At 58.1% G+C, this 21,149-nt stretch overlaps 1 protein-coding gene across 4 annotated transcripts; it reads right to left on the bottom strand.

Annotated features, from left to right (window-relative positions):
* Positions 1-397: 397 nt before the first annotated feature.
* On the bottom strand, positions 398-20,570 carry RBCK1 (RANBP2-type and C3HC4-type zinc finger containing 1). 4 transcript variants are annotated; one of them, XM_054045347.1, is made up of 13 exons: positions 20,373-20,570; positions 10,977-11,031; positions 10,424-10,568; positions 9,056-9,149; positions 8,264-8,462; positions 7,811-7,971; positions 7,547-7,720; positions 5,416-5,576; positions 3,859-3,970; positions 3,416-3,595; positions 2,536-2,634; positions 1,912-2,055; positions 398-1,351 (listed from the first exon to the last, which is right to left on the bottom strand). In XM_054045347.1, the coding sequence occupies exons 1-13, from the start codon at positions 20,439-20,441 to the stop codon at positions 1,271-1,273; spliced, it is 1,674 nt and encodes a 557-aa protein (XP_053901322.1). In that variant the 5' UTR covers positions 20,442-20,570; the 3' UTR covers positions 398-1,270. The 4 variants fall into 4 exon arrangements, with proteins under 4 accessions (XP_053901322.1, XP_053901323.1, XP_053901324.1 ...); XM_054045348.1 differs by having other exon boundaries at positions 10,424-10,565; XM_054045349.1 differs by lacking the exon at positions 20,373-20,570 and adding an exon at positions 20,120-20,243.
* Positions 20,571-21,149: the final 579 nt, after the last annotated feature.

Genomic DNA, 21,149 nt, shown 5'->3' with positions numbered 1-21,149 from the left:
GCGTTCTGCTATCCAGCAGCATAGGCCAGGAAGGGAGTTGGACTTCACCCCGAAGGAAAATCCAGGTAGCCAGATCTTGTAAAGGGAAGTGGGATTTACCCATGAATAGCAGGAGCCCAGGGGGGGTCTCGTGCATGGCTCAGGCATTAGCCAGGGGACTGGCTCCTCGGGTGGGATAAATCAGCATGGATGGCAATGGAGTGATGCTGACTTGGCAGCTTGTGTGGAGATTCTCTCACAGTGAGACCACTTGCTGACAGACACCAGCCCCTCCCCAGCAGGAATCATTTGGCCTAGTTTGGCAGTTACGTCTACAACCCACTGATGTGTGAGGGGCAGGCTAAGCCTGCCTCTCAGAAGATGCCATATCTGCATAACCAGGCACAGCACCACTGGGTCGACACACAAACTTCTGGCTCTTTATTGTAAATCCAGGTGGAGGGCAACGAAAGCTGCCTGCTAAGAACCCAACACTGCCCGGTCTGTCCCCAGTGCCCTGGAGCGGACTGTGCACGCCAGCTGGGCTGGGGCCTGCTGCACCAGCTGACTGAGACGTGCCAATGGGCTGCAGCGGGCAGGCTGTAACTGGAGCCAGGTGGAGGGGTGGTGGCCCAGGCAGTCCCCTGCACTGCTCAGCAGTTTTGCTTCTCTCTGAGGGGCTGGCCCTTTTTTCTGCTTGGCCACTTGGGAGATGCGGGGCACCAAAAACCCTTTTCCCTGTGGCTGGCAAAATGGCTCAGGCTGCAATGCTGACCTATAGGTGAGGGGAGCCATGTTTTCCCTAAGGGATGAGGAAGGGCTCCTTCAAGCCTGAGGGACACTAATGTACCTGCCACCTCCATGAACTAGAGGAGCCCGAATGTTCCCAGCCTGCTGTTCCAACCCAGCCCGGTCATTTTCTCCACAGCTGCTGCAGCAGGACACGCGAAGGGAGCAGCTTGTGAGGTAGGGCCCCCTCAACTTTCACAGGGCACTGGGTTCCCAGCACGGGGCAGCCAGCACCCAGCCTTCTCCTAAGTCCGCCTTCAATCCATGAAACAGGAACGCTCCGCTCGCCCCATGGCTGCTGACCTGCGCAGTCCTTCCCCGAGCGGACACATGAGTCTGTGGTGGGCTCAGGGAGCCAGAAACCGACAGGCCTGGCCCCAGGGTGTGAAGGCATGGTGGGGAGAGTAGCCAGGGGCTCGAGGGGAGCTGTGTGCCCCCCCAACGGGGCTGGAGCACTGTGTAGGGAGCGGCCACCCCCTCCTTCGTCTTGGCTTCTGCGTGCTCAGTGGCAGTTGTGACACTGGGGATGGCAAGGAGCGCCGTTCAGCCTGCAGCGGCAGCCCCCGTTGGTATCGCCCGGGCCCTGGGGAGAGGAAAGCAGAGGAGAGATGATGCACATGCAGGCGGTGGAGGGAGGGGTAAGAGGCCGTCAGGACGTGGGACCGGGAGCCAGGCATGCGTGCTAGGCTGCTGGCAGGGCTGACTTTTGGGCAGGCTGGAGGCAGGCAAGGCTCTTGGCACTGGGGGGTGGGAGAGGAAGGAAAATGTAATGGAGCACTGGAAGTAACTCCCCACTTCTGCAGCCAGCTGAGCTGTGAGCCGCTCTGCACCCCTGCCAGCCGCTCTGCACCCCTGCCAGCCGCTCTGCACCCCTGCCAGCCGCTCCAGCCTCCCAAGGGCCAGCTGTGTGCAGCAGCAGGCGGTCATTTAAACGGTCACAATCAGAGGGAACAGCCCAGCTGCGGCCAGTGGTTCATGCCTCCGAGCATGTGGGTTGGGCTGTTTGCAGACTTGAGAAGGCAGAGCCACAGGGGCTTGTGTTGGGCAGGTTCTTTTAATTCTGGGGCAAGCGACTCTGCAGAATGGCAGGATTCCCCAGGTCGAACCTACAGTCGCATGTGCTGGTTCATGCTCCGAACCTACCGCTGGCCCCCAGCGCGGCCCCTTGGTCACCCAGCAGATCTCCGTGTGACAGACAGTGCAGCGGATCCAGTCACAGCCGTCCTTCTTCTGGATAATGATCTTACAGGTGGGACAGTGCATGGCCTCCCCGCTCTGGACCATCAGCTGAAAGGACAGGAGGGCAATGCTAACGTGCACGGGGGAGCTGATGGCCCCGGCTTCCCATTCCTATCTGGATCCCCAGCAGTGCCACCTAAGACACTCACTGGGATTTGCCCTTTGCAGCTGATGGGGCTAGCGGCTGGGCTGCCCCGAGCTCCGAATCAGTGGACTGGTCGCTTTACCTGGCTCTCTAAAGCCAATACTCCCTCATCTTGGTGCAGTCACATTCCCCTGGTCTGGCAGGGGGAAGCTGGGGCGTTCCCTTATCTCCCACTCTCTACAACCCCCTCCCCATCCGCCTGGTCAGTGCATTTCCTAAAGCCGCAGCGAGGGCTGAGAATGGTAACACGCCTCTTTACATTAAATCTGCTGTGCCGTCCTGGCTGTATGTTCAGTGCTAGGCTGCAGCCCCTTCCTATCCTGCCCCCTCTCCCCCCCGCCTCGCTCTGCCCACAAAAGGGCCAGGCCAGAGCAGGCTCTTACCGTCAGCATCTCGGTGGTCTGCCTGGCAGCCTGGTCGTTCTGAGCCCGGAGCTTGAGGTCGTCCTGATACTCCTTGCAGTTCATGTTCTCGTGAATGGCCTGGGGAGAGCACCCTGCTAGTTCACCAGGCTCTAACACGCCTCCTGGAGCAGGTGCTACTGCCTGGCCGTGTGTCCCAGCTGCTGCTCCCCGGCTCAGGGGCCAGCACAGGTCCCCTCCCCCCAGTTACAGCAACTGTGCGTAGGGGAACATCTCCTCCAATACAACCCTGGGTCACGGAGATGGAGTGGGACCCCGGGGCACCCCCTCACACTGCAGGGCAGGGCCGGCATACACATTCCAAGCCTCTTTTGTGGGGCAAGGATAAGTGGCCAGAGTTGAGGGGAAGAGCAGAGTGAGCTGGGACTGGCTCCAGGAGAAGGATGGAGCACAGGGCCGTGGCGACGATCTGCTGTTGGCAGAGCGAAGGCCACGGCGCAGGTTCACACTGGCCCTGTTAGCACCTCTAGGAATGCTGTTCTCTTTTCCATCTACCTCTGTCCCTTGCATGGAGGGACCATGGCAGGCAGCATGTGACGCCATGGCTCTAGGGCTACATGGACGTGCCTTAAACAGGCCGCTCCTTCCGGGCGCGTCTAAAGCCCCGGGCACGGCCTTCGCCAGTTCCGGGGCAGCCATGCAGGGCTCGTGAGCTTGGTCACTGCTGCCACACACAGCTCAAAGGCCACCAGCTGCTTTAAAGCTGGATCCCCCCACCCCTTCCCCGAATACAGCCATGCCCCATGGCACCTGGCTTCGCAGAGCCCAGAGGGCTCTGAACTCCCCTCCACCCGTCCTGGCCTCTCTCCCTGGGAAGCTGCGGAGACAGGGGGCATCTCACCTTGCAGAGCAAGCAGTTCACCTTCTGGCACACGGGGCAGGCAAACTCGTTCACGTCGTCCTCGAAGATGCACCAGCCCCGGCAATCCGTGGTCTTGCAGTGGTAGCTGGACCGGCTGCGGTTCTCGGCGATGGAGACGCCCAGGTCCAGGAAGCGCTGGTATTCGGCAGCACTCAGGAGCTGTGAGTGGGACCCAACCCTCTCCATCAGCACCGAGACACTCGCCCATCCCCTGGCAGTGACTGATAACAGCCCCATCCTCTTCTCCCTGCCCCGCCTCCCCCTGCTCCCTCACAAAATAGCCGCAGTTCCCTGCCCTAGCCCAGCCTACGGGACCCGGGCATGCTGGCATGCCCTCGCTTTCCTGGGTTGTATCCCGCCTCAGCTGTGCCTGCAGCTCCCACCCCACCCCTGGCTCTGCCCCTCCTGCTCCTGGCCCCTACCGCTTTGATCTCACGCTCCAGCAGCTGTCCCGAGCAGGAGTACTTCTCGTCGATGTACGGGCAGGGCACCTCCGGCTCCAGGCTGTTCAGGATCGTCCCCTTCAGACAGTCCCTGGAGGGAGCCGGGGTCAGAGGAGACACAAGCAAGGCACAAGCTGCTTGAAGACTGAGCTGGATGGGGTCACCTAGGGGCCAGGCCTGAGGTAAGGAGCAGAATCCCCCCAGCAGCCCGGGCCCATGGATAACCCAGGGGAGCATACGCAGCGTGCCTGGGGCCCCCAGCCCCTGGGTGGGTACAGAGGGGATTACACCAGCGATTGGCTCCTTCCCACCTCCCTGCAGACTGGCACCCCAGCAATCAGCTTCCCTTTGTACACAGGTCTGAGCGGTACACAGCACTGGAGGGGGCTCCTAGCTCTCCCTCACCAGGTCCCTGCTGCACTGAACCAAGCTCCTAGCTGATCGAGGGGCACTGGCTGCCAGGGACTCGAAGCCCTTGGCTGGGCAGCACAGCCACTGGTGCCTGCCCATATCCAATCGCTCTGGGTGGGGGCTTGTCATGCAGAGGGTTAGTGGCTGCAGGGCACAGGGCTGGAGGTAAAGCCCCTGCAGGTAGGTGGCTAATTGATGGCAGGTGCCCATAAACGAGCAGGGCTGAGGGCTTGGAAGGGGGGTAGCAGAGAGGATGGAACAGGGTGGTGATGATTGTATCCCTGCTCCGGCACGGGGGCCCGTCAGCGCCCAGCACATCGTCTCCAGTCCCGTTTTCTCCTACTCAGGGGCCGGTTTGAAGCCTTTGGGTCGAGCAGGAGCACAATCCCACCCGTGACTGGGCCCCGCGGGGGTGGGTTAAGATGTGATGAACACCACGGTGGGGGAGGGGCTCTGACACACTGCTTTTCCCTCCCCCCCGCCCCTTCCTGCTAGTGGTTCCTGTCTGGCAGAGCCCCTGCTCCCCACAGCTGATGGGATCCTCAGATTTTTGAGGCCAGGCCGTCCACCCTCCACAGCTGGGCCAGGCTAAGAAGGCTAATGCAGGAGCATAGCCTGTTAACATGATTCAACCAGGCTAGTTCCCTGTCGGGCTACTGATCTTTGGCCCTATGGGGCACCCTGCCGACGCCCTCCCTGTTGGCAAGTGAGCCGGGGGAACGCTCGGTCTTCTTAGCGCAGCCCAGCTGGGCAGCTCTTCCAGCCAGGGGTGTGCAACCAGGCGCTCTAGCCCAGAGACACAAACCAGCTGGCAAAGCCTAGGAGGGTCTGAGGCAGGTAAGGCTCCCAGGGTGGATGCCAGACAGGGGAGGGGCCGGGGCTCTTGGGCACAGGCCGGCCGGGCAGGAGAGGGGCCAGGGATCCTGGGGTGGAGGCCAGCTGGGAGAGGGACCGGGCCTCCCGGGCGCAGGCCGGTTGGGTAGGAGAGAGGCCGGGGCTCCCAGGGCAGAAGCCAGACAGGAGAGGAACCGGGGCAGAGGCCGGCCAGCTGGGCGGGGAAAGGGCCAGGGCTCCCGGGCGCAGGCCGGCTGGGCGGGAGAGGGGCCGGGGTTAGGGCCGACCCACCTGCAGAAGGAGTGCAGGCACTCCCGCAGGGTCACCCCCTTTCCAGGCTGCAGGGTCACAAAGCAGATGGGACATTCGATCACTTCAGCGGTGGGCACCAGGCTCTGCCTGTCCACCTGCAGGATGTGCTGGTAGTTCTCGATCTTCTGCTGCTCCGTCACCTAGGCAGACAGAACAGCCAGTGTCACCAGGAGGGGCTGGTGGGTGGGGCACTTCGCTTACAGTTCCTATCAGGAACCTTGACCCCTACGGGGCTGTGCCCTGGCCTCTCTACGCCACCCCAGCAGCCGACAACCAGCTGGATCCCCACTGCTGAATGCTCTGTGCAATGGGGATTCCCCAGGCTTGCAGGGACAGTGAAAGGGCCTCCCCGAGCAGTGGCCCAGGAAGGGAAGGGACCTGACCCCAGCATGCTTTGTGCTCCAGCTGTTCTGGGCTGCCAGTCTGTCCCCTAGGGATGGTTACAGCCTGGGTGTAAGGACTTACCCCAGGAATCAAGCCAACGCCTTGGCCACCCCACAATGCTGGAAGCTCAAAGGCAGGAATTAGTGAAGTCGCACAGTTTGGTGCTATGAGCACAAAGTCACAATAAGCCAGTGCTCGCCTGCTAGGTGGGGACCCCCATTCAGCGGCAGGGGGACTACTGCTTCCTCCAGCCTATCTCAAACCAGGGTTTGTTTTCAGTGTCCTCTCAGCCTCCCTCCCTGTCTCCGATAAATGGTGCCCGAGGTGCCCCACCCCAGCCTGGCCAGTGGGATGGGGGAGGGGAAGTCATTAGTATCCCAGCAGCGACTTCCAGCCATCGATGGATTTCAGAGCTGTCCAGAGGGGAACTAAGGCCCAGCTCACCCAAACGATTTGGGCGCCTCAACCAATCAATAAGTGACTTGCCCCCAGGGAGGCTGTGACAGGGCCTGGACCCTCCTTCCCCCGCTCAGGCCTGCTCCTTTGGAGTCACTGCAAAAGCTTCATGCAAATAAACAGGGAGAAGGGACTCAGCCTCCTCTGCCATCACCCGGCGCCCACAGCTCTCCCTTGCGTGCCCACCCTGTGACGGGAGCTTGCCCAGCCCGCCGCGCCCCACGCTGCTCCCTTAAAACCAGGAGCAACACGCAGCTGCAGCCTTCCGGCTCCATTGCAGCTGGGCGCTGCGGGCTGCACCTCCCTGCCCCGCAGCAGGGCCCAGCTGGGGCAGGCCCCTCGGCAGCACGGCGTGGAGGCTGGAAAGAGCCCGGAAATGAGGCTCGTCTGGCTCTGGTGCAGAGCGCGGCTCCGCTGCTAGCCCTGGTGAGGTCTGGGCTACAGGCAGGGCCTAGGGTGCCAGGATTTGGGGGGGCGGCATTGGTGGCAATTCGGAGGTGGGGGGTCCTTCCGCGCTCCGGGTCTTCGGCGGCAATCTGCGGCAGGTCCTTCACTCGCTCCGGGACCCGCCGCCGAAGTGCCCCAAAGACCGGGAGCGCAGAAGGACCCCCACCGCAGAATTGCCGACGACGACCGGGAGCGCGGAAGGACCCCCGCCTAGGGCGCCAAAAACCCTGGCGCCATTCCTGGCTACAGGCCCCGCTGCTGGAGAGGAGGCACCATGAGTGGCTGGACCTGCCTGGGGCCCCTGCCTCGCCGGAGCAGCCTGGGAGCGACGGGCCCCCCTCGCAGGCCCCGCTCTCTCACTCCCGAGCCAGCGTGGCTCTCTCTGCCCAGCTCAGACGGAGGCCGGTGCTAGCTGCCCCGTGCCTCCCAGCTCAGTGTAATGCTGCGCTCCCGAGTCCTCCTGCCACAGGCTAGACAAGCCCCATGAGCCGCGGGGAGAACCGGTGTAGCATGAGGGCAGCTCCCGTGACAAGCGCCCCAGGGTCCTGTGCAGCTGAGCGGCGCCAGCCGGGCGTGCAGCTGGCCTAGAGGAAGAAGGGAAGAACCGGTGCCCCCCATCCTCACCTCCTGGTCAGTCTTTGTGCAGGGAACCCTGTGCCAAGAGATGCCCCAAGGGACCAGCCTAGTGGAGCCAGGGCAGGGTGCTGCACCAGGAGCCGCATTACAACGGTTGCTTACGGCGACAGTGCACAAGACAGGATCTGCCCCGGCAGCCAGTGGCGGCACTGAGCAGCCGCGGCTCCCCAGCATCCCGGCCTCCAACCTGTAGGGACTGCCTCATAGCTTCCTCCTCGTTCCTCATCCTCGCCAGCTCCTCCTCGTCCGGCTGGTAAGCCGGGGGCACCGCGTAGTCCTCGGGCCGCTCCTTGCAGCAGATCTCGCAGCCGGGGCGGGTGGGCTTGTTGACATAGGTGCAGCTCGGACAGACCCAGCCGACCTAGGAACACGGTGAGGTCACGGGAGGTGAAAGAAACGAGCCGGGGGGGGCGGGGGGGGCGTTGGCGCCCTGCATCTGGGGCTCTCTTACCTTGGGGGGTTCAGGGGGCAGGGCGGCTTCCACCTGCGAGAGCTCATGCCTCAGCTCCTCCATGCACAGGCTGTCCTGCTCCTGCGCCCCGGCTCCGAGCCCCGCGTCCGCCAGTTCCTGGCTCCCACGAGGCTGCAGGCTGATGTCGCCGAAGCCCAGTTCTAGGGAGGAGAGAGGGAGGGAGTTGCTGCCAGGAGACGGATCTCCTTGCTGCTCCCACACGCTCTGGCCGGCTCTCCAGAGCCAGCACTCGGTGCAGCCCCGGATTTCAGCGCCTGCTTCTTGCCGTCGCCCCGCAAGGGACTTCTCCTCCTGAGACCAGCGCTGGCCCTCTGCCCTGGGGAGCCATCCTCAGCCGCAAGTCCAGCAGTCCCCTCTGCTTCCTGCCCGCTGGAATTCCCCAGCGCCAGGCTCTGCCTTTGGGGCTCCCCTCGGCCGCTCCCCCAGCCTCACCTGCCAGGACTCGGCGCTGCCGCTCCCTCTGGAATGTCTCTTTGCTGAGCTTGGCCTCTTTGGCAGACCTGAGGTAGAGATAGGCCATGTCACCATCTCGCTGGATGCCGTTGTAGTGCAGGGTCTCCTGGTCTCCGGGGAGCCTCTTGCCCACCACCCACTGCTGAACACTGGGTGGGAAGCCGTAGTGGAGGAATACCTGGGCCAGGAGACACGAAGAGACACCGAGGGCCTCATTCAGAACCAGCTGGCCGCCGGGTGCTGTGACGGGCAGTCACTCAGTGACCTTACGCTGGCGCCCACCGGCAACAGGTGCCAGCAGCTCACGCCGCACGAACCAAGGCGAGCAGAGGGCAGCCCAGGAAGGACAGGCAGGGGGTGTCAGTAACACGACAGATACCGCAGTCAGCCGGCAGCCCACGAGGCGGCTGCCGCCTGCAAGGCCGGTGATCACACACACCCCGGTGCACACCAGCCAATGTCTGGCACACGGCTGCGGCTGTCAGCGTTCGAGGCAAAGAGAGCAGAGGGCTGCAGGGCCGCACTAGCAGCTCATGGACTGGGATGTGGAGAGAGACCACCGGCCCTGGTGTCCACACCTGCTCTCGGGAGCCCCCTGCCTAAGCCTGGACCCGCCTCCAGGCTCACTCTGCTGCTTCGTTGTGTAGCCTGGAGGTGGTGACACGTGGGGCTGCTTGCTCACGCCCTGCAGGGCCCCCTGTGCGAGGCCGCAGGGTCTCACCCCACGCTTCATGCCATCAGTGCCCCCGGCTCCAGCCCTCAGGCCCGTACCATGTCCTTCAGAGAAGCCAAAGTCATATGAGGATTGACTTGCAGGTAGATGGGGACTGTGGTCATCTGGGCGTCCTCCACTCCCACCCACAAGCTGAAAGAAGAGAGGCAGTGAGAGCGGCTCTGGTATCCCTCCTGCCCTCCCCGAGGTCCCACCGCAAGGTGCGTGCATGGCTCCCGGCGCCTGCCTCGGTCACAGCCTCCAGCTCACGTGCTCCGGCTTTCTGTCTTTCCCATTGTGCTCACGCGGCCCAAGTCGCCTCGTTCTTCCCTACGGAGCCCAGGGCTGGCCCACCTCTTGGTTCCACACAGCTGCAGACCTGAGAAGGGGCTTTGACCCAGGGACCATCAGAGCAACAGGTGCAGCCTCCCCCGCAGGAACCAAAGCCCTAGGTCAGGGGTGGGCAAACTTTTTGGCCTGAGGGCCGCATCGGGTTTCAGAAATTGTATGGAGGGCCAGTTAAGGGAGGCTGTGCCTCCCCAAACAGCCAGGCATGGCCCGGCCCCTGCCCCCTATCCGACCCCCCCCTGCTTCTCGCCCCCGATGGCCTCCCTGGGACTCCTGCCCCATCCAACCTCCCATTCCCTGTCCCCTGACTGCCACAGGACCCCCCCGCACCTGACTGCCCCCCGCTGCCCCCATCCAACCCCCCTCTCCTTCCTGACTGCCCCCCGGGACCTCTGCCCCCATTCAACCCCCGTTCCCTGCCCTCTGACCGCCCCGACCCCTATCCACACCCCTGCCCCGACCACCACCTCAAACTCCCCTGCCCTCTATCCAACCCCCCCCCCCCATTCCCTGCCCCTTACCACGCCACCCAGAGCACCAGGCCAGGCAGCCGCGCCACCCGGCTGGAGCCAGCCACGCCACCGCGCAGCGCAGAGACCGGGTCAGGCCCCGGCTCTGCAGCTCGCTGCCCCAGGAGCTCGCCCCGCCGCCCAGAGCATTGCACCAGCAGCGCAGCGAGCTGAGGCTGCGAGGGAGGGGGAACAGCAGGGGAGGGGCTGGGGGCTAGCTGCCCAGGCCAGAAGCTCAGGGGCTGGGCAGGAGGATGCCCTAGGTCCTTCACGTCTCCTGTGGACTAGTCATTAGAGGGGGGCCAAGCCGCATCGCCTCCTGGCCGGGTCACACCTCACACTGGAGCTGCCCCCAGTGTATGGAGTGAAGGAGGCCAGGGCCACAGGAGGGAGACCCAAGAGCTGCAATGGGGATCCCACCCACTCTGGGGAGTGAGTGGCCACACCCCAGCCCCCTGAAGCGCCTGCCATGGAGTCTCTTGGAGGAGTGGCCTAACACCCCCTTTAAAGGGACAATGACCGCGGTTGGCCACCATCCCCATTGCCCCGAGGCCCACGGGTGGCACCCACCTGATTTCCTTTTTGGGGTAGGCCTCCGGCTTCACCTGCACCGTCACGGGCGCCCGCTGCTCAGCCAGCCCGCCAGCACACTCCCGTGCCAGCTCCTTGTCCCCGCCCTCGATGGCCTTAGCCAGCTTCAGGGCCAGCTCCTCTGCTGAGCACAAGAGACCAGGCTGGACTGGGCCCTACTGGGGGGGGTCTCCTGGCTCAGGGCCAGGGCAGGACCTGCTCAAAGGGCCATGTGGGCTCCATCTAGGGCCTGGCAGGGGAGCTGCTGGGAGCTGTTTGCGGCCCAAGTTGCTAATTACCATAGACGAATATCATTATTTAGATTTATGCAAAGATTGAGCGGTCCTTCCATGGCTCTGGGGGACCCCCGTCAACAAACTGCAGCCCCACACTGAGCTGCCTCACAGAACAATGAATCCCCCTCGCGACAAACATCTGCTTTCTCTGCCCCCCATCTCCGCCAGCGTGTCCTGCAGCATGCCCACTTAGGGATGTCCAGGCCAAACCTCCGTGCACCGGTGGGCATTTCCCTGGACCCCCACACGGACCCCACCTTTCTTCGCCGTCTCCTCCACATATTTCGTCCCCATCGCAGCAGAATCCCGGGGCTGTTTAAAGCAAACAGAAGCATGTTGTCATAACTATAAAGGGAAGGGTAATAGCTGTCCTGTGTACAGTACTATAAATCCCTCCTGGCCAGAGACTCCAAAATCCTTTTCCCTGTAAAGGGTTAAGAAGCTCAGGTAACCTGGCTGGCATCTGACCTAAAGGACCAATAAGGGGACAAAATACTTTCAAATCTTGGGGGGGGAAGGCTTTTGTTTGTGTTCTTTGTTTGGGAGTGTGTTCGTTCTCGGGGACTGAGAGGGACCAGACATCAATCCAGGTTCTCCACATCTTTCTAAACAAGCCTCTCCTATTTCAAACTTGTAAGTAAATAGCCAGGCAAGGCGTGTTAGTTTTCCTTTGTTTTTCTCAACTTGTAAATGTACCTTTTACTAGAGTGTTTCTCTTTGTTTGCTGTACTTTGAACCTGAGACTAGAGGGGAGTCCTCTGAGCTCTTTAAGTTTGATTACCCTGTAAGGTTGATTTCCATACTGATTTTACAGAGATGATTTTTACCTTTTTCTTTAATTAAAAACCTTCTTTTTAAGAACCTGATTGATTTTTTCCTTGTTTTAGATCCAAAGGGGTTTTGGATCTTGATTCACCAGGAGTTGGTGGGAGGAAGGAGGGGAATGGTTAATTTCCCCTTGTTTTAAATCCAAGGGGTTGGATTTGTTTTCACCAGGGATTTGGTGAAGGTTTTTCAAGGTTTCCCAGGGAGGGAATCCATTGAAAATGGTGGCAGCCGAACCAGAGCTAAGCTGGTAATTAAGCTTAAAAGTTTTTATGCAGGCCCCTACATTTGTACCCTAAAGTTCAAAGTGGGGATCTCAGTCCTGACATGGTGAATAGCGGTGGGATCATTTTAAACCCAAAAGCCAGTGATTTTTTTTTTTTTTCCTTCTAGCTGCTTGGAAAGCCAAGCTGGAAGTAGATAGATGCATATCTTATCTCTCCTTGCCTGAAGGCAGAGGTGTTAAGTTTTTTTTACAGGTCCTTTGTTAAGAGAAGGGTTCAATTAGCAAATGACTGGTAAAAGGTATTTACAAGCTGAATTGTTTTTTTTTATTTTTACATCCTCCGAGTAGCTAGTTAGAAAGTTACTGTTAACTCTGCAGCAGCCAGAGCTGAGAGCTTCCCAGTTTGTCAACTGCAAAGGGGGTTACCCAGCACAAGAAAACAGGAAAATGACTACCAAAGAAGTAGCTAACAAAATAGAACTGGCCAAACTAGAAGCAGAAGAAAATGAAAAAAAACATCAGAGACTGCTTCAATTAACAAAACTCGAGACAGAGCAGAGAGAAAGAGAAGAAAAAGCCAAAAAGGAGGCCCATGAAAGAGAGATGGAGCTGGAAAAAGCCAAAGAGGAGGCTCACAAAAGAACTATGGAGCTGAAAGAAAAAGAGATGGAGGAGAGAGAAAAAGAAAGGAAGCATGAACTGGAAGTAGCAAAGGCTAAGCAGGATGCACCAGCCAATGCTAACAACCCCCCTCCAGGTACCACTTCCCATCCCAGAAAATTCCCCATCTACAAGGCAGGCGATGATACTGAGGCCTTCTTAGAAAATTTTGAAAGGGCCTGCCTTGGATACAGCATCACTGCAGACCAGTACATGGTAGAGCTGAGGCCGCAGCTCAGTGGACCCTTAGCAGAGGTGGCGGCTGAAATGCCTAAGGAACACATGAACAGTTATGAACTTTTTAAAAACAAGGCCAGACTCAGAATGGGGCTAACACCCGAGCATGCCCGTCGGCGGTTCAGAGCCCTAAAGTGGAAACCGGATGTGTCATTTACCCGTCATGCCTACCACATTGACAAAAATTGTGATGCCCGGGTATCAGGAGCAAATGTTAAATCTCTGGAAGATCTGCTTTCCCTAGTAAAAATGGAGCAGTTTTTAAAGGGTGTTCCTGAGGAAATAGAAAGGTACATCCTAGATAGGAAGCCCAAAACTGTAACTGAGGCGGGGGAGATTGGAGCCCAATGGGTGGAGGTGGCAGAAAAGAAAAAAACTAGTAGCAGTTGGAGCAAATATCAGAAGGGGCAAGCCGAAACAAAACCTTACCACCGGGGACAACCCAAGGCCCCACCCACATCCCAAGGAAAACCCCAGACGCCTTCTCACCCCACCACACCAGTCTCCACCAACCAACCTCGTCCCGGTGATACCTTAGCAGGGCGATGTTTTAAATGTAATGGACTGGGACATATAAAGGCTCACTGCCCCAAGAACCCCAACCGATTACAGTTCATTACACCCCAATCACACCAAAGATCCCCAAACCCAGATGCCTCTCTCATACCCTCGGAGCGAAGGGAAACCTTGAGAGTGGGCGGAAGGAAGGTTACCGCTTGGAGGGACGCTGGGGCTCAAGTGTCAACTATCCACCAATCCCTAGTGGACCCCAAACTCATCAACCCAGAGGCTACAGTGACAATTCAACCCTTCGTGTCACAATCTGTAACCTTGCCTACAGCCACGTTGCATGTCCAGTACAAGGGCTGGTCAGGAATGTGGACTTTTGCAGTCTATGACAATTATCCCATTCCCATGCTGCTGGGGGAAGATTTGGCCAACCATGTGAAGGTAGCCAAGAGGGTGGGAATAGTCACCCGCAGCCAGGCTAAGCAAGCTTTCACCCCCATCCCTGTTCCTGAGCCGTCCACCAGGGCCCCGTCTGTGTTACCGGAGACCCAGACAAAGGTGGTGGAACTGGATCCTCTGCCAACGACTGCAACAGCCGTAGTGGATCCAATCCCAGAGACCCAGCCAAAGCCAGTCCCAGAACCGGAACTGGCAACGCAACCAGCACCAGAACCATTGCCAGCCCTGAGTCCAGCCCTTGCAAACCCGTCTACAACTCCAACGCCAGAGGGCACCAGCGAGCCTGAACTGGCAGAAGCAGCAGATAACCCTACCCAAGAGGCTCAGCCAGAGCCTGAGATACCACATAGTGCACCAGCGGACAGCGGTTCACAGTCAATGGAAACAGCCCCAGCACCTGCATCGCTTCCAGAGGGACCAAGCCCCAGTCCACAGTCCAAGGAGGAACTGATGTCTCCAGCATCAAGGGAACAGTTCCAGGCCGAGCAGGAAGCAGATGACAGCCTTCAGAAAGCTTGGGCGGCGGCGCGGAGCACCCCACCGCCTCTCAGCTCTTCTAACCGATCCCGGTTTGTTGTAGAACAAGGACTTTTATACAAGGAGACTCTTTCTGGTGGGCACCAGGAAGACTGGCATCCTCAAAGGCAGTTGGTAGTTCCCACTAAGTATCGGGTAAAGCTCTTGAGCTTAGCCCATGATCATCCCAGTGGCCATTCTGGGGTGAACAGAACCAAAGACCGGTTGGGAAAGTCCTTCCACTGGGAGGGAATGGGCAAGGACGTTGCTAATTATGTCCGGTCTTGTGAGGTGTGCCAACGAGTGGGAAAACCCCAAGACCAGGTTAAAGCCCCTCTCCAGCCACTACCCATAATTGAGGTCCCATTTCAGCACGTAGCTGTGGATATTCTGGGTCCTTTCCCAAAGAAGACACCCAGAGGAAAGCAGTACGTACTGACTTTCATGGATTTTGCTACCCAATGGCCGGAAGCAGTACCCTTAAGCAACACCAGGGCTAAAGGTGTGTGCCAGGCATTAACAGACATTTTTGCCAGGGTAGGTTGGCCCTCAGACATCCTTACAGATTCGGGAACTAACTTCCTGGCAGGAACCATGGAAAACCTGTGGGAAGCTCATGGGGTGAATCACTTGGTTGCCACCCCTTACCACCATGAAACCAATGGCCTGGTGGAGAGGTTTAATGGAACTTTGGGGGCCATGATACGTAAATTTGTAAATGAACACTCCAATGATTGGGACCTAGTGTTGCAGCAGTTGCTTTTTGCCTACAGGGCTGTACCACATCCCAGTTTAGGGTTTTCACCATTTAAACTTGTGTATGGCCGTAAGGTTAAGGGGCCATTACAGTTGGTGAAGCAACAATGGGAGGGGTTTACGCCTTCTCCAGGAACAAACATTCTAGACTTTGTAAGCAACCTACAAAACACCCTCCGACATTCTTTGGCCCTTGCTAAAGAAAACCTAAAGAATGCTCAGGAAGAGCAAAAGGCCTGGTATGATAAACATTCCAGAGAACGGTCCTTCAAAGTAGGAAACCAAGTCATGGTCTTAAAGGCAATCCAGGCCCATAAAATGGAAGCGTCGTGGGAAGGACCATTCACGGTCCAGGAGCGCCTAGGAGCTGTTAACTATCTCATAACCTCCCCCACCTCCAACATAAAGCCTAAAGTATACCATGTTAATTCTCTTAAGCCCTTTTATTCCAGAGAATTAAACGTTTGCCAGTTTACAGCCCAGGAAACAGATGACGCGGAGTGGCCTGAAGGTGTCTACTACGAAGAAAAAAAGGATGGTGGCGTGGAAGAGGTAAACCTCTCCATAACCCTTGGACGTCTGCAGCAACAGCAAATCAAGGAGCTGTGCACAAGCTTTGCACCAATTTTCTCAGCCACTCCAGGATGGACCGAACGGGCATACCACTCCATTGACACAGGTAATGCTCACCCTATTAGAACCCCACCCTACCGGGAGTCACCTCATGCCAAAACTGCTATACAAAGGGAGATCCAGGACATGCTACAAATGGGTATAATCCGCCCCTCTAAGAGTGCATGGGCATCTCCAGTGGTTCTAGTTCCCAAACCAGATGGGGAAATACGCTTTTGCGTGGACTACCGTAAGCTAAATGCTGTAACTCGTCCTGACAACTATCCAATGCCACGCACAGATGAGCTATTGGAAAAATTGGGACATGCCCAATTCATCTCTACTTTAGACTTAACCAAGGGGTACTGGCAAGTACCACTAGATAAACCCGCTAAGGAAAGGTCAGCCTTCGTCACCCAGGCAGGGGTGTATGAATTCAATGTACTCCCTTTCGGGTTGCAAAATGCACCCGCCACCTTCCAAAAACTTGTAAATGGTCTCCTAGCGGGATTGGGAGAATCTGCAGTTGCCTACCTCGATGATGTGGCCATTTTTTCTGATTCATGGGCAGAGCACATGGAGCACCTGAAAAAGTTTTCGAGCGCATCCAGCAGGCAGAACTAACTGTTAAGGCTAAAAAGTGTCAAATAGGCCAAAACAAAGTGACTTACCTGGGGCACCAGGTGGGTCAAGGAACTATAAATCCCATACAGGCCAAAGTGGATGCTATCCAAAAGTGGCCGGTTCCAAAGTCTAAGAAACAGGTCCAATCCTTCTTAGGCTTGGCTGAATATTATAGGCGATTTGTACCCCACTACAGCCAAATCGCCGCCCCGCTGACAGACCTAACCAGAAAGAAACAGCCAAATGCAGTTCAGTGGACTAATGAGTGTCAAAAGGCCTTTAACCAGCTTAAGGCAACACTCATGTCTGACCCTGTGCTAAGGGCCCCAGACTTTGACAAACCGTTCCAAGTAACCACAGATGCGTCCGAGCGAGGCGTGGGAGCAGTTTTAATGCAGGAAGGACCGGATCAAGAATTCCATCCTGTCGTATTTCTCAGTAAGAAACTGTCTGAGAGGGAAAGCCATTGGTCAATCAGCGAAAAGGAATGCTATGCCATTGTGTATGCGCTAAAAAAGCTACGCCCATATGTTTGGGGACGGAGTTTCCAACTACAAACAGACCATGCTGCGCTACAGTGGCTTCATACCGCCAAGGAAAATAACAAAAAACTTCTTCGGTGGAGTTTAGCTCTCCAAAATTTTGATTTTGAAATACAACACATTTCGGGAGCTTCTAACAAAGTGGCTAATGCACTCTCCCGGGAAAGTTTCCCAGAGTTAACTGGTTAACAATTGTTTTTGGAATGAAACATATTGTTAGTTTTTATATAATCAGTAGTATGTCTAAAGGTACATGTGTCTTATTAACTCTGTTTTCTCCTAGAACTCCAGGAAGAAATCACAGCCAGTGTGGAACCGAACATCCAACACTATCTGTGATTTGGGGGGCGTGTCATAACTATAAAGGGAAGGGTAATAGCTGTCCTGTGTACAGTACTATAAATCCCTCCTGGCCAGAGACTCCAAAATCCTTTTCCCTGTAAAGGGTTAAGAAGCTCAGGTAACCTGGCTGGCATCTGACCTAAAGGACCAATAAGGGGACAAAATACTTTCAAATCTTGGGGGGGGAAGGCTTTTGTTTGTGTTCTTTGTTTGGGAGTGTGTTCGTTCTCGGGGACTGAGAGGGACCAGACATCAATCCAGGTTCTCCACATCTTTCTAAACAAGCCTCTCCTATTTCAAACTTGTAAGTAAATAGCCAGGCAAGGCGTGTTAGTTTTCCTTTGTTTTTCTCAACTTGTAAATGTACCTTTTACTAGAGTGTTTCTCTTTGTTTGCTGTACTTTGAACCTGAGACTAGAGGGGAGTCCTCTGAGCTCTTTAAGTTTGATTACCCTGTAAGGTTGATTTCCATACTGATTTTACAGAGATGATTTTTACCTTTTTCTTTAATTAAAAACCTTCTTTTTAAGAACCTGATTGATTTTTTCCTTGTTTTAGATCCAAAGGGGTTTTGGATCTTGATTCACCAGGAGTTGGTGGGAGGAAGGAGGGGAATGGTTAATTTCCCCTTGTTTTAAATCCAAGGGGTTGGATTTGTTTTCACCAGGGATTTGGTGAAGGTTTTTCAAGGTTTCCCAGGGAGGGAATCCATTGAAAATGGTGGCAGCCGAACCAGAGCTAAGCTGGTAATTAAGCTTAAAAGTTTTTATGCAGGCCCCTACATTTGTACCCTAAAGTTCAAAGTGGGGATCTCAGTCCTGACACATGTCAAACCCAGGCTGGGGGAGCGGGGCTGGATGCCAGGGGCCCGGTGCAGCTGTTGCATCTCCCCGGAAGGGAGCCCAGCCACCCAGGTAGGGTGACCAGACAGCAAGTGTGAAAAATCGGGACAGGCGGTGGGGGGTAATAGGAGCCTATATAAGAAAAAGACCCAAAAATCGGGACTGTCCCTATAAAATCAGGACATCTGGTCACCCTACACCCAGGGCGAGGGCGCGGTGCTGCTAACCTCCCCCAAAGGCAGCGGGAGAGTCCGGGGCTCCCTGGGGCTCTGTGCTGGGCTTGGCGTGGCCCGGGCAAGCGACCCGGGTAGGGTCACATGCATCCTCCCTTCCCACTAGCCATGCACCCGCTTAGCTCTCCCCACCCGTGCCCCAGAGCTCCCTCTTCTGTTCTCCGGTGCGCATTACGCCTGCTCCATCCCGCTCTACGCTACGCTGGGCCCAGCAGCCCCCTGCTCCCAAAGCGAGGCGGGTGGACCCCAACAGTGCTGTCCCAGCGCGGACGTACAGGCCCAGTGGCTGCCTGGCCCTCCTTTTAAAAGTGCTTTCCCAGCGGGCGTGTGGTAGGGTTACCATTCGTCCGGATTCCCCCGGACATGTCCGGCTTTTTCGGGTTAAAAATAGCGTCCGGGGGGAATTTGTCAATGTCCGGACTTCCCCTCCTCCCCCCTCCCATGCAGAGCGTGCGCGCGCTTACAAAGCAGCCGGTGCTCCGACAGCCAGAGCCAGAGCCCTGCTTGCACTTCCCCCTCCTCCCTCCTGAAACTTGACACCCCCACTCCTCTCCCTTCCCCTCCCTGCACTCACAGATCGCTGGCTCCGAGCCTGCTCCCCTCCCCCGCTGCCGAGCGCGCCGCTCTGCAGCACAGCCGGGGGCCAGAGAAGCGGCAGGGAGGTTCGTGGGGGGGGGTAGTCAAGAGACAGGGAGCAGGGGGGAGGGTTGAATGGGTCAGGGAGTTCGGGGGGGGCTGTCTGGGGGTTGGGGGTGTAAGGTTTTGGGTAGTCAGGGTACAGGTGGGGGGTCTCAGGAGGGGGCAGTTAGGGGACAAGGAGCAGGGGGGTGTTTGGGAGTTCTGGGGGGGGCTGTCTGGGGGTTGGGGGTGTAAGGTTTTGGGCAGTCAGGGTACAGGTAGGGGGTAGGGTCCTGGGGGGCAGTTAGGGAGAGGGGTCTTAGGAAGGGGCAGTTAGGGGACAAGGAACAGGGAGGCTTAGGTAGGGGGTGGGGTTCTGGAGGGCAGTTAGGAGCAGGGGTCCCAGGAGGGGGCAGTCAGGGGACAGGGAGCAGAGGGGTTTAGATGGGTCAGGAGTTCTGGGGGGGGCTGTCAGGGGGTGGGGGTGTGGATAAGGGTTGGGGCAGTCAGGGGACAGGTAGGGGGGTAGGGTACTAGGGGGCCAGTTAGGATGTGGGGAAGGTCTCAGGAGGAGGCAGTCAGGGGACAAGAGGCAGGGAGGCTTAGGGAGGGGGTGGAGTCCTGGGGGGCAGTCAGGGGACAAGGAGTGGGGGGGAGGGTTGGGGGTTCTGAGGGGGCAGGAAGTGGGAGGGAGTGGAAGGGGCAGGGGCGGGGCTAGGACGGGACAGGGGCGGGGCTAGGACAGGGGCGGGGCTCCTCCCGTCCTCTTTTTTGATTGTTGAAATATGGTAACCCTAGCGTGTGGGCACCTTTGTTTCCCTGCAGGAGTCAGTCCCGTTAGCCCAGCCCTGGATCAGCCCAGGTGCAGGCAGCGCTTTCAGGCCATGGCCCTGCTGGGTCTTGCAGGCCCCACCTGTGCTGAGGCAAGTCCCTGCCCTGCATGCCTCAGACCCCGATCCCCGTTCCTGCCGGAAGCTGGATGGACGAGGCCAGGAAAGCGCTGACAGCGAGCTGGGCGCTGGGCCCCACCCAGCAGGTACAAGCCCTGCCCCGCTGACCTTCCAACCCCAGCCCCGTTTGCCAGCCGCCCTGGTCAGCAGCGCAGGCCCTGCAGCTCGTCGAGCCGGGGCTCTGCCCCGACCACAGCCCCCGCTGGCCCACGGAGCGCCATCCAGCACTCCAGGCGTGCCGCTCGCAAGGCGGTCGGCCCGAGGCTACGTGAGCAAGCGGTCCCTGCATGTGGCACCGCACAGGCCTGACAGACCTCTCCCCCGAGCACACGGCAGCAGGAAGAGGAACTCGGCAGCAGGGAAGCCCGGCAGGCACAGAAAAACCCACACCGCCAGGCTGGAGAGCAAAAGCCGCCCCCTGAGTGTCCGACCTGCCTGGCTCACTTACCTCCCGGAGCCCTGCACCAGGGGGCTAGACACTGGGCAGGGGTCAGGGCCAGCTGAGAGCTCACCACTGACTGAAGTGAAAACTGAAAGCAGAAGCGGAGAGATGAGGAAGTGGAGCCAAGGCCTTGAAACAGGGCTGGGCTGAGAGCAACAGGAACAAAACCGCAGAAGCAGCTGCAGGGGACTCAGAAACCGAAAGTGCAGCTCCCCGGCCCTCCCACGGCACGGCCCGCCGGCCAGCTGAGAGGACTCACTAGGTGCTCCCCCACCCACAGGCTGCGGAGCAGGGGCTCCGACCCTCTCGGCCTCCCGGGGATTCCCATTCACCGCGAGCCACCTGGGGAGAGCCGTGCTGGACTTTGAAGCAAGGGAAGGGGAGGCCTGCCCTGAAGGCGCCAACGCAGGGCTTGGCAGGGAGTTGAGGCAGGCTGGGACAGGACTTTGGGAGGCCTAGTGAGAGCCGCGGCGCCATCCAGCCCCAGGGTCACCTTCCGTGGAGCTGCAACAAGAGGAAATTCAGCAAAGACAGATGCCAAGTCTGACACTTAGGAAGGAAAAATCAAATGCCCGGCTACAAAATGGGGCCTAGGTGGTGGTGCTGCTGGGGGTCACCGAGGCTCACCAGCTGAGCGTGAGTCAATGTGATGCAGTTGTGAAAAGGGCTAAATCCTTCTGGGGTGTTAACAGGAGAGTTGTACGTAAGGCACGGGAGGTCATTGTCCTGCTCTACTCGGCACCGGGGAGGCCTCTGCTGGACTCCCGTGCCCACTTCTGGGCACCCCACTTTGGGAGAGATGTGGACAAATTGGAGAGAGTCCAGAGAAGAGCAACAAAAATGGTAAAAGGTTTAGAAAACCTGACCTGTGCGGACAGGTTAAATCAACTGGGCATGTTTCGTGTAGAGACGAGAGCCTGACCCAGGGACCTGGTATCAGTCTTCAGATGTGTTAAGGGCCGTTCTAAAGAGGCCGGAATCGGCTCAGTTGTTCTCCACGTCCACTGAAGGCAGGACAAGGAGGAATGGACGTAAT

This window comes from Malaclemys terrapin, chromosome 12, assembly GCF_027887155.1.
Source record: "Malaclemys terrapin pileata isolate rMalTer1 chromosome 12, rMalTer1.hap1, whole genome shotgun sequence".
Lineage (NCBI taxonomy): Eukaryota > Metazoa > Chordata > Testudines > Emydidae > Malaclemys > Malaclemys terrapin.
Note: the sequence above shows the minus strand (reverse complement) of the source record. Positions and strands in the feature narration are given on the sequence as shown.

Excerpts from the sequence above, each read along its gene's own strand:
- RBCK1 (XM_054045347.1), bottom strand. The coding sequence starts at position 20,441 with ATGGGAATCCCCGGGAGGCCGAGAGGGTCGGAGCCCCTGCTCCGCAGC. Across the intron at positions 11,032-20,372 it reads TGTGGGTGGGGGAGCACCTA|CCCCGGGATTCTGCTGCGAT; the intron begins GTGAGTCCTCTC and ends TGCTTTAAACAG. Across the intron at positions 8,463-9,055 it reads TGGCTTCTCTGAAGGACATG|GTATTCCTCCACTACGGCTT; the intron begins GTACGGGCCTGA and ends CTCCTGGCCCAG.